Source organism: Giraffa tippelskirchi, chromosome 13, assembly GCF_054371585.1.
Source record: "Giraffa tippelskirchi isolate mGirTip1 chromosome 13, T2T-mGirTip1v1.2.pri, whole genome shotgun sequence".
NCBI classification, from domain to species: domain Eukaryota; kingdom Metazoa; phylum Chordata; class Mammalia; order Artiodactyla; family Giraffidae; genus Giraffa; species Giraffa tippelskirchi.
The window spans coordinates 79831128-79843852 of NC_137287.1; the positions used below are offsets into that span (position 1 = coordinate 79831128).

General features: G+C 38.3%; 1 protein-coding gene across 7 annotated transcripts in view; it reads right to left on the reverse strand.

Annotated features, from left to right (window-relative positions):
- Nucleotides 1-12725, reverse strand: part of ODAD2 (outer dynein arm docking complex subunit 2) — a 205819-nt gene that overhangs the window by 86091 nt on the left and 107003 nt on the right. For all 7 annotated transcript variants that reach the window (XM_081560887.1, XM_081560888.1, XM_081560885.1 and 4 more), the window contains one exon: nucleotides 614-802. In XM_081560887.1, coding sequence (XP_081417013.1) covers nucleotides 614-802 — 189 coding nt within the window. The remainder of the gene's footprint in view (nucleotides 1-613; nucleotides 803-12725) is intronic.

The following is a 12725-nucleotide window of genomic DNA, read 5'->3' on the forward strand; positions in this document are numbered from 1 at the left end:
CAGTATTAGACTGGCCCAAAAGTCTTCTAGATCAAACAGGCTTCCAATCACTGAATTTCTGCCAAGTGGCAGACTTTTCTGCCAAGTGGCAGACCAAGCTATGCTCAAATACCTATGGTCATGGTGAAGTCATTATCTCTGAAGGCTCCTTGTTCCATCTGGCACAGCTCTGGATAAAGAATACAGTGATTGCCAAAATCTTCTAGCTCAAGAGTGCCATCGATACAGGCTTGCTAAACTTAGAAAGGAACATTTAACTTCTAAAGTTGGGATGAATAGTTATCTTAAGGCTCATAATAATGACAATGGTGATATGATAGTTAACACTACTACAGTAACATTTATACTTGCCACTACTTTACTTGCCAATGATAAGTGAAAAATAGCCTCTATTTTTACAAAGATCCTGCATATTAACATTTTATAGTTTGAAATATACTTTCATGGTTATTTGTCTCAGAGAAATTAAATGAAATTAAATGAATTCACTAAATCTCATACCTAATAAGTGATGGATATTAAACTTGAATCCAGGTCTCTGGATTCTAAGCTCATTGTTTTTGCTACTACTTACGACAATATGCATTTTGAAATAAAAAGATGCATTACTTACTGTATTTGCTAGCTTGGACAGTAAAGGAACAACTCCATGATCTGTGATAACAGCTAAATTTTCTTGATCTTTTGCTATATTGGTAATAACAGCACATACACTCGCCAACACTTCTTTATTATCTGATTTCAGTAAATTGACAACAAGTTCCAAACCACCAACGAAGGAACGAACCATTTCTCCAGCATCCTAGGTAACAATAAAAATAAAGATGATATAAAAAATAAACCTATATTTAGCATTTTTTAAAAAAGCACAAAGTAATGATAAGGCTGTGAGTTGTACCTTTGGTATGAAAAAAATTCAGTTTATTTATATTTTATATAATTTTTATATATGTATGTATACATAACACTTGCTTCCCTGATGACTCAATGGTAAAGAATCCACCTGCCAATGCTGGAGATGCAGGTTCAATACCTGGGTTGGGAAGATCCCCTGGAGAAGGAAATGGCAACCCATTTTAGTATTCTTGCCTGGGAAATCCTACAGACAGAGGAGTCTGGTGGGTTACAGTCCATGGGGTCACAAAGGATCATACAAGACTGAGGGACTAAACAACAATATATAGCACACACACAGTTCAGTTTCTTTTTTTTTTTTTCTTTTTAAATAAATTTATTTATTTTAGTTGGGGGCTAATTGCTTTACAATATTGTAGTAGTTTTTGCCATACATTGACAATGAATCAGCCATGGGTTTACATGTGTTCCCCTTCCTGGACCCCCATCCCACCTCCCTCCCCATCCCATCCCTCTGGGTCATCCCATTGCCCCAGCCCTGAGCCCTTGTCTCATGCATCGAACATGGAATGGTGTTCTGTTTCATATATGATAATATACATGTTTCAATGCTATTCTCCCAGAACGTCCCACCCTCACCTTCTCCCTCAGAGTCCATAAGACTGTTCTATGCATCTGTGTCTCTTATTCTGTCTCGCATATAGGGTTATCGTTACCATCTTTCAAATTCCATATATATGCATTAGTATACTGTATTGGTGAACAAATGGGTACTGAACAACTATTACATGAGTCAGTGTGATAACTACTGGGGATATAGAAGTTAACAAAACACAACTGAGTCTTAATTAACAAAACACAATTGAGCAAGGCAAAGACAATGGGAAGAAGAGATGGGAATGTACAGATGAAAAAAGGGGAAGAGTTCATTTCCTTCAGGACCAGGTCGAAACAACATTCACATATTCTCCCAGTCTCCCGTCTTACTTCCCAGTATGTTGTTGTTGCTGTTAGTCACTAAGTCGTGTCTGACTCTTTTACAATCCCATGGACTATATCCCGCCAGGCTCCTCTGCCCAAGGGATTTCCCAGGCAAGAATACTGGAGTGGGTTGCCACTTCCTTCTCCAAGGAATCTTCTCAACCCAGGAACTGAACCTGTGTCTCTTGCATTGCAGGCAGATTCTTTACCCCCTAGCCACCTGGGAAGCTCTACTTCCCATTATGCTCTTCTGCATAAACAATACTCAGGACTCTAGGATTATTGCTGTTCCCTAAAGTATCAAGTTATTTTCTTTACCTGGAGTTTAGGCCTACCCAACTACAAACTCCTGCTCCATTCTGAAAATCTGACATCTTTTAATAGCAGCCTAAATAACAGCTCCTCCATGAAGTTCCCCATTCCCACACCAGCCTTCCCTTCTCAGTGTGGTCACTCCCTCCCTTCTACATTCTTGTAGGTAGTTTTCTCCAAAAATCCATTTCCTCATCCTCTTGTGTTTGCCAAGTCCTGGTTTTGGTTGGTTGTCTAATTCTCAGACAAGTATCAGGAGAGACTGCCTCTGACCTGGAGCTTCAGCCTGTCCTGGACGTCTCTTGCCCCTTGTCAACGATTTGCTTAGGGGCAGCCTACATATGGCCCAATTATAGCACATGAGCTCTGGATGACAAGTCAGAAGGCTTCTGGAAGGGTTTTCCTATTTGTAACAACACAGAATGGTAGAACAGGAGGAGGAGAAGAGCCTGGTCCTTGGAGACACTGCTGAGATGCTGAGTCAAGTAACACTAAAGTCTGACCTGGCTATTTAGAACCAAAGGAATCTATAGCCGTTTTGTCCATCATATTGTAATGATTTTCTTATGGGTCTTTTCCCCATTAAGACATGAGTTCTTCAAGAACACTCACCAAGTGAGTCAGAAAGAGAAAACCAAATATTGTATATTAACACATATATGTGGAATCTAGAAAAATGCTATAGATGATCGTATTTGCAAAGCAGAAATAGAGACACAGAGGTAGAGAACATATGGATACCAATGGGGAAGGGGAGGTGGGATGGACTGGGAGATTGGGACTGACAAATAGACATTATTGATATTGTGTATAAAATAGGTAACTAATGAGAACCTACTGTATAGCACAGGGAACTTGACTCAGTTCTCTGTGGTGACCTAAATGGGAAGGAAATCCAAAAGGGAGGGGATATATGTATCTGCATAGCTGATTCTCTTTGCTGTACAGTAGAAATAGAAATTAAATAATAAAATGTAATAAAAATTAAATAAAATTTAATTTTATTAAATTAAATATTCAATAAAAATTTTTTTTAAAAAAGGAGAGACACTTGGTCTTTGACTCTCACTTGGGATATCTCACTCTGTCACTCAGAGGACTTTTAATAAATGTTTGCTGAATTATGAAAAAATGAAAGGAATAAGGGGACTATAACTTTAAGACACTTAACCACAGTCACACACACTAAAAAGAAGAGTGTGGTAGCTTGGTAAGACAGAGTGCAAATGCACTGGTCTGCCAGTCTAGTGACTTCATGGTTCTCTGAGAGCAGTTATCATGGAGCTGTGAGCCGCAGCACTGGGGCAGCACCAGGACAAATAGCAAAAGTGACCACATCTGCCTCTGATCTGGAAACTCCCTGAGGTGTGTGATACAAGATCCAGCGCACCCAGTGTCAGCAAGGTCATCGGGCAGCTCACCAGGGTCTCGTAACGGTTTATATTGATAATCTGTGCTATACTGAAGGCTACAGGCCCCTCCAGAGTTTGTTTGTTTTGAAGGTGAGCTTCTTTTTTATTTTTTCATTTTTAGATTCAAAGGTTTTAGATACATGACTTCTTGCCTCACATAGTTTCTATGGAAAGGGAGACAGTATACTTGAGAATGGAAAAAGTAATTCCTCTGCCAAAACTGTCTTTTACTAATGCTGAGCGGCTGGGCAAATTCACTACATTTTTCACCTTCTCACATATCTTAAAAACTAGTCTTTGCCAGTTTCGCCACTGGTACAATATTGGTTATAGACAATTCAACTTTTCATCTATAATGGAAAAATCTTTAATAATAATGATGATAATGATGATGACAGTAATAATAGTAGTACAATAACAAGAGCCTTTTTTTTTTTTTTTTTGCAGTTTACAGAAGACTTCTGCATACATTATCTCTTCTGGAGTCCACAGCTCTGCCTAAGGAAACATGGCACCCTCATCTTACAGACAGGCAGTCTGAAGGTTCATGCACAGTGAGTGACAAAGCTAAAAATGCAGATCACTTGATTTCTCATTTAGTATCTTTTCACTATACACTGTGTGCGTGGACTTGGAAGTACCAATAGTTGAAGTTGTCATATTAAAGTTAGTTTATAAACAGTCAGAAGAAGCCTCCCAATTTAGAGAGTTAATAATTCCAAAAGGGATGAAGCTATTTGCCAGTGACATTTCCTAAGACAAAAACCATAATTAAAAAGAGAATATGAAACACCTTCATGCTGCTATTAGCTTGAATAGTTGAATAAGTAGGGAAAGGGGTCAAGTTCAAATTTAACAAAATTAAGTATTTAATATTAAATATTTTTGGTTAAAATTCAACTAATAGGAAAACATTAATGCAGATTATTATTTACAGACTAATGAATAAAACAGAAAACTGGATGTTTGGCACACAGCAAGTAAACTAATAGGCTTGAAATTCCCTCTTTTGCCTCCAGCAAAAAGAACCGGCAGCTTTCTGATGAGGTAAGATACATACAATGCAACTTTAAAGCACATACAAGGCAAGTGTAACGTGACTTAAGACAAAAATTTTTGACCAGAAGGGCTATAAAAACACTACACTACTCCGGGCCATATAGAGACCATACAATACATAACATTTGAAACAGATTTTAAAATAGCACACTGCATATAAAAAAAATTTCAAAAATGCTACATTCATATTAGAATAGCACGTCAGAGAAACTAAAACTGAACAGGCAAATCTTATCCTAAAGGTAAATTCAATAAATTTCTTTTCAAATTCTAAATATACCTCTGTATACTCAAGAACAGTTAGTTTGTGAGCTCTATCATAATAAGGTCCTTGTTCTGTTGCTAGTAAACAAGTCCTACAGCTTAAATATACACACACATACATATACATACATACACACACATACATCTATATATATACATGATTTGGAATTACTTGACACTTTCAAATATAGTCCTTCAAAACTGGAAAGTAGAACCTCAATTATTATTCCTTTCCTTCTGAAGGAAAAATAAATTGATTTTTGGTAAAATAAATGATGCAGTGGTTCAGTCTAGATCTATGTAGCAGAAAATGTATTAAACTTTCAAGGTGGCTTTATCCAATTAATTTACACAAGATAAATTTCTTTTAAAGTTAATGGTTCTGATTTTTCTCTATTTCCTTAGCTGAATTGAAGATAATTTTTAAAAATATCACAGTCAACTGTGATTTTTCCCATTTTACTAACCCTTGTGTTGATTCTACTTTAGATGCAATTCTATTAATAAGAAAGTCTAAATTGTGAAGCATCCTTGTGAATCTGCCTGCAATGCTGGAGACCCAGGTTCCATCCCTGGGTTGGCAAGATCCCCTGGAGAAGGGAATGGCAACCCACTGCAGTATTCTTGCCTGGAGAATTCCATGCATAGAGGAACCTGGCAAAGAGTTATACACAATTGAGCAACTAACACTTTCACTTTCACTACTGTGTATTCAGAGGCTTATAGAGGTAATCAAAGGACATTTTTAACCGATGACATATTTTAAAGAAGTTTATAAGTACAAGATACTAAATAATATAAGACATATTATCATCTAGTAGCTATTATAGGTAAATCAACTGTGCATATATAAGTTTATATGTTTTAATTTTAAAATACATATATTTAAAATTTTTCCCACTTGAAATCAGTAACCTACAGATTAAGATGTGTAAAACAGTTTCTGGTTAAGAGCTAATCAGTGAATTGTATAGGTCAGGCTAAGAATAATACTTAAAACCATAAACTTAAAAAAATTAAGTGTATGAAATACTACACTCTTAAAAAAAAAAAAGAGTCTCTAATTTATGAAGAGGTTCTTCTCCAACAGTTTACTTTTTGGGTCTGTTACATTATATTTTCCTGTTAAACAAATTGGGTTATGAAGTTTGCCTCATCTGCCACATTCACCAGACCTCTTGACAACCAATTATACTTCAAGCATCTTGACAACTATTTGCAGGGTAAGCTCTTCCACAACCAGCAGGAGGCAGAGTTCATCAAATCCTAAAGAGTGGATTTTTATGCTACAGGAATAAGCAAACATTTCTCGTTGGCAAAAAGGTGTTGACTGGAATGGTTCCTGTTTTGATTAATAAAGATGTGTTTGAACCTAGTTAGAATGATTTAAAATTCATGGTCCAAAACCACCATTACGTTTGCACCCACCTAACACCTGCAATGAATCCTCATGCTCAGGAATGTTCTAACATCTGAAACTGGCTCTCTGGTCTTCCTCCTCTTCTGTGTACCTGTAACTGATTTTCATAGTAAGTGGTTTTCATCGGTCTTCCCTCTCATTTATCAGCTTCTCTGAGAACACACCTAGAATTTAGCAGACGTGGTCTGACTGGAGCAGAAGTTGCCAGATTTCTCACCTCCAAGAGCTCCACTTGGTGCTTCTGCTGGGGGAGCTACTTAAGCAGGTACAGGACCAATGAATTCATGTTAAGCTCTGCAATTCGGCCAAAACCCCTACATCTTCTACAAGTGAGTTACTGTATAGCTAGCACTCTCCTATCCTGCATTTGTGAGGATTCTAGCTGCTTTTTATTGTATAAATTGGGTTGGATGATTTTCACGTAAAAGAGATAAGCTTTTGATTAAATTTCACATGGTAAAATTGATTTCTGTTTAATACTGTCCTTTGAGAAACCAAGTAAGCTACCTAGGATATTTAGAGGTAAATAATTTATCCAAGCATTCTCATCTTAAAAAAAAATTCCTTAAGAAGGTAAAAATACAGTTGTTAAGGCAGTAGTTCTTAAACTTTGTGGCACATTAGCATCACCTGGGAGACCTTTTAATGTTCCATCAGCTCAAGTTGGCCAAGTGAATCAAAGCATGTGGGGGTGGAAGCCAGCACCCATAAGGTCTTTAGGTGACAATTCCAATGTGCATCAAAGTTTGGGAAGCCCTGGTTTAAGACTTTAAGCCACATAGTGACAACAGCTGGGAGCATAGCTTGGTTTCATTACTATGGGCTGTATTGCTTTGAGCCGCTACCCAACTTCTCTTAAGTTTCCGTTTCCTCATCAGTAATTAAACAATACACTTGTAAATAACCACTGAGTTAAAAAAGAAATAACTATTTCCTAAAGAAGAAAACAGAAAAACAGTAGAGAAAAATCAATGAAACCAAGAGTTGGCTACTCAAAAAGATCAACAAAACTGACAAATTCTTAGATAGATTAAGGAAGGGGGAAAAAAAAAGATTCCAAATCCAAAATGAAAGAAGGTACAAGACAATTTAGAGAAATAAAAAGGATTGTAACAGAATGCTATCAACAATTGTATGCCAACAAATTGGATAACCTAGAAGAAATGGATAAATTTCTAGAAACACATTGTAGGGAAATAACAATCAGCCAAAATGGCGGTGGTCAGGCTCTCTCACCCTATGTTCTCTCTCTCGTCCCACATTGTTTACAAAGTCTGTAAACAATGATTTTGCATGGTTATGATGCAACAGCTGATATCATTTATAGCAGAACGCACGCGCATCATGCCTACATAAGCACCACGTGAAAAGCCTTTGCAGCCCACTGCAGAAGCATCAACCATTAGCAAATAAAGCATTTTGGCCTTGCTGCTGCGAATAAATACTGTCTGCAGTCCTTACGGCTCCTCGTAGGGACTTTTTCCAGCTTTCCATTTACTTTCAGCTTCCCTGCTTGTCTACTCTGGGTTTAGCAAACAATGAGACACACATAACCTACACCGACTGAACCATAAAGAAATAGAAATATGCACAGATCTATAACTAGTAAGGAAATTGAATCAGTAGTCAAAAACCTCAAACAAAGAAAAGCCCCAGGACCTGATAGTTTCACTTGCAAATTCTACAGAACATTTAAATAAGAATTAACAGCAATCATCAAACTCCTCCAAAGAATTGAGAAGGAGGTACCACTCCCAAATGCAGTGTATAAGGCTAGCATTACTTTGACATCAAAGCCAGATAAAGACAATATAAAAAAGGAGAACTACACTCCTCAACAAAACACTAGCAAACCAAATTCAGTAGGATTATATCCCATGACAAAGTAGAATTTATTCCTAGAAAGTATGAGTAATTCACAGCTTCCCAGGTGGCACTAGTGGTAAAAAAAAAAACCCTTCTGCCAATTCAGGAGATGTAACAGACGCTGGTTTGATCCCTGTGTCAGGAAGATCCCTTAGAGGAGGGCATGCCAACCTACTCCAGTATTCTTGCCAGGAGAATCCTATGGACAGAGAAGCCTGGCAGTGTACAATCCATAGGGTTGCAAAGTGTTGACACAATTGAAGGGACTTAGCATGCATGCATGGGTGATTCAACATAAGAAAATCAATATACTGCCCTACATTAACAGGATAAAGGCCAAACGCATAAGAGCATGTCAGTTGATGCAGAAAAAGTATTTGACAAAACTTAATATCCTCATGATTCTTTTTTTTTAAAGTTCAACAAACTAGGAATAGAAGAAAATGATCTCAACATAATACAGGCCAAGTAGGAAAAACCCACAGCTGAGATCATACTCAATGGTGAAATACTGGAAGTTTCTCTCCAAGATCAGGAACAAGTGTGCCTGCTTTCAGGGTATACAGCCAATTTTTTTTATAGTAACTATACATGGAATCTAACTTTAAAAAATTGTGAATCACTGTGTTGCACACCTGAAGCTTATATCATATTGTAAACAACCATATTTCAATTTAGAAAAATTAAAAATACTATGTGCCCAGAGAGATGGAGGGACACAACATTGCATCAGAAACTGGGGTCCTAGTCAATGTCCAAGTCTGTGCACTGTGACAGCACAGTTTCTGATGGTGGTCAAGTGCAGGGTGTGTTCCTGGGAGTTCTTGGCCGAGCTGGAGATAATGATATAACTTAACGGATGACATTTTTCATTTAACAAAGTAACTGGTAGCTGATAAGCTGTTGTTCAGTCGCTAAAGTCGTGACCAACTCTTTGTGACCCCATGGGACTGCAGCATGTCAGGCTTCCCTGTCCTTTACCATCTCCCAGAGCTTGCTCAAACTCATGTCCATTGAGTTGGTGATGCCATCCAACCATCTCATCCTCTATCGCCCCCTTCTCCTCCTGTGCTCAATCTTTCCCAGCATCAGGGTATTTTCCAACAAATCAGCTCTTCGCATCAGGTGGCCAAAGTATTGGAGCTTCAGCATCAGTCCTTCCAATGAATATTCAGGGTTGATTTCCTTAGGATTGACTGGTTTGATCTCCTTGCTGTCCAAGGGACTCTCAAGAGTCTTCTTCAGCACCATAGTTTGAAAGTATCAATTCTTTGATGCTCAGCCTTCTTTATGTCATCTGTACATGACTACTGGAAAAATCATAGTTTTCACTATACATACTTTTGCCAGCAAAGTGATTTCTCTGCTTTTTAATATGCCTTCTAAGATTGTCATGGCTTTTCTTCCAAGGAGCAAGAGCCTTTTAATTTCGTGGCTGCAGTCACTCTGCGCAGTGATTTTGGAGCCCAAGAAAATAAAATATGTCACTGTTTCCACTTTTCCCCCATCTATTTGCCATGAAGTGATGGGACAGATAAACTGTACTTTCAAATAAAATGGTTAAATGGGGATGTCCCTGGTGGTCCAGAGGCTAAGTCTCCACGCTCCCAAAGCAGGGGACATCCTAAACTAGCAATCTCATTGCAGCCCTCTTTGGAACAGGGGCTGAGAAGCCTGGAATGGGAAGCAGTCGTAGGGCAGGGGGGGAATCCAGATGAAAGCAACACATCTGCCCCACAGATAGTGGTCCTTTCAACTGGGATCTGAAGACAAGCTTACTCACACCCTCACTTGTTGTGGCCCTTTAAGTCCCAAGCTGAAAATCAGGTGCACAGAAAAAATATCTGTAATACAGTTCACTTTAGTTTACAGGATTTTAGAAACCGGGGGCCAGGTAAGGAGCATACTTGGAACGGTTTGGTGACTTGAAAATAATAGCCGACCCTAGGTAGGTGGGCCACCAAACACGGATTACGTTTTAAACAGCTTTTCAGTGTTTCAAGAACCTGTGCAGCTTCTTTGGCACATGGTGGACAGCTATACATTCTTTGGCCCAAACGTGACCAAATGCGAGCTCCTTAAGCCGTGTCTGTGGCAGTCGTCTCAGTGTGAAATTACAGCTCTGTGTACTTCTTGTCCAGGTTCTCTCTGGCTTCCTCATTGGGCATGGCTCATTGGGCAGCTGAAGTTAAACAGAGGGTGATGTCAGATTCCTGCCCGATTTCATCAGCTGTGTTCTGTCACACCTGTAGTCAGGAAGCTAAAACTGCCCAAGCTTGTCTTCTGCTGCTGCTGCTGCTGCTGCTGAGTCGCTTCAGTCGTGTCCAACTCTATGCAACCCCACAGACGGCAGCCCACCAGGCTCCCCCATCCCTGGGATTCTCCAGGCAAGAACACTGGAGTGGGTTGCCATTTCCTTCTCCAATGCTTGAAAGTGAAAAGTGAAAGTGAAGTCGCTCAGTCGTGTCCGACTCTTAGCGAGCCCATGGACTGCAGCCCACCAGGCTCCTCCGTCCATAGGATCTTCCAGGCAAGAGTATTGGAGTGGGTTGCCATTGCCTTCTCCAAGCTTGTATTCTAATCTCTCAGAAATTAACTTTTTCTCATTTCTTTCGGGGAATAGCTCTCAAACATCTTCTAATTGTCTTCTGTTTGGGGCAGATCCTGAGGCCACTGGTTTTGAAGTTACTAGAGATTTTTTTCCCCTCTGAGATCAAAATTCACAACCAAATATTATTTTCTAAACAATAGCAAAATTGGGTTTAAGAAGGTAACAAGGCCAAGTGATTGCATAGATACATTACTGATTTGGTAGACAGGTTGAATTTTCTTCCTAGTGCGACAGCTGTTTTAATTATAGAGAGTATCTATTTCAAAATAAGAAACCTGTTTCCCATCTAATTCACAAGAAAGTGGTGACTGCAAATTAATATGAATTATGTGAATCATTTCTTATAAAAAGGCCAATAGAACTTGGTGGGCTACAGTCCATGGGATCGCACAGAGTCAGACATGACTGAACGACTAACACTTTCTACTTTTTATTAATAAAAACGTTTAAAAGTCATTAATGAAAAGGAGCAGAATTAAGAAAATTAAGTACTATCTTACAGCATTCACAAAAAGAAAATATTAAAAAAGGCAGTCATAGTTTAAAAAAGAAACATGCTCTTATCAATGCTGGAAAAATGCTTGAGGTAAGTGGTGTAACATAATTATACATTCTTTATGTGAATTCTGTAATTTTTCATTATCTTATTGTTCACAGAGCAAAATTTGAGTTGCTTTTCTGCAGCAGGAAATTTTGGTTCTTAAGAACAAAGAAATACATGGATCTTTGCCAGATTCAGTTTTTGCATTCTTTACATCACAAGTTCATAATGCTGAACACCTGTTCAACCACTGTTTTTCTCCAAAGTGTGTTTGATCATTCAGCTGGAAAGGGACAGCTTTTCACTTCCATTTACAAATATCTCGCACTTTTTACAAAGTAGCTCTTCCTCTGCAGCCAGACTTGCAGCTCATGAATTTTACTAAATAACATCACTACAGAGGTCACATCTTACGATCTCTGTCCTTTTTAGTAATCTTAACAGGAAAACAACAACAAACTTTCCTTAAGTCTTACATAAAAAAGTTTTAAATAAAACTACTTAGAAAGATATGCAGTGAATTTTTATACTTAGTTCCCTTTTAGTTCAGCCTCTGTTCTTTAGATCTTGAGAGACTGAAGAACGTTGGGCAGCTTTTAAACTGAAGATGCTTATTTCCTATCTTAAATACTCTTTAAAGTTTAAGACCATAAAACACACTTACATTTCACACCCTGATTTTTCAATCATATAAGGTATGGACAGATAATTATTAGGCTGGTAAAACATTTACCTTTCACTTAGTAGATTTTTTAATCACCAATAACTGATCAAAAACTATAATATATAGACTTCCTCCAGAATGGAGGAATATTTGAAGCTTCTAGCTGAGACACTGGCCTCCTGGGAAAAATGTTACCATTTCGTACTACAAAAACCCCACATTCCAATTGTTTAATACATCTAATTACAATATAATACAATGCAAGTCCAGTGGCAGCTTACCTGGTGACTCTTAAATTTGTCACAATTATCCCACGATTCATTACTGAACTACTCTGTTGCCTCACTCATTCACTGATAGGGAGCTTTAAATATTTCCCAGCAAGAAAAGAGGTAGTCCATTCACTACATGTAATTTTCACATCTCATTTTCTTAACAGATCTGAAAATGTGTTCTCATGGATATGCTGTTAACAGTATAAAAAATGGGTAACATCTGTCTTCAACAGCTGACATCTCACCACATCGACTCCACATGGACACGTACGTAGTGTGCTCAGCTTTTACGATGCCTGACAGATGTTCAGGGACCCTGAAGTAGAAATGACCTGTCTGAAGACATGCCTTCTACTTTCTTCCCACTGGGGCTGCCCTTGGCTATAACTGACAATAGCTGGTTTCTGCAGCATTGCTGTCAGTGCCATTAATCTAGACAAAGAAGTTATTTATTTCAAAATGATG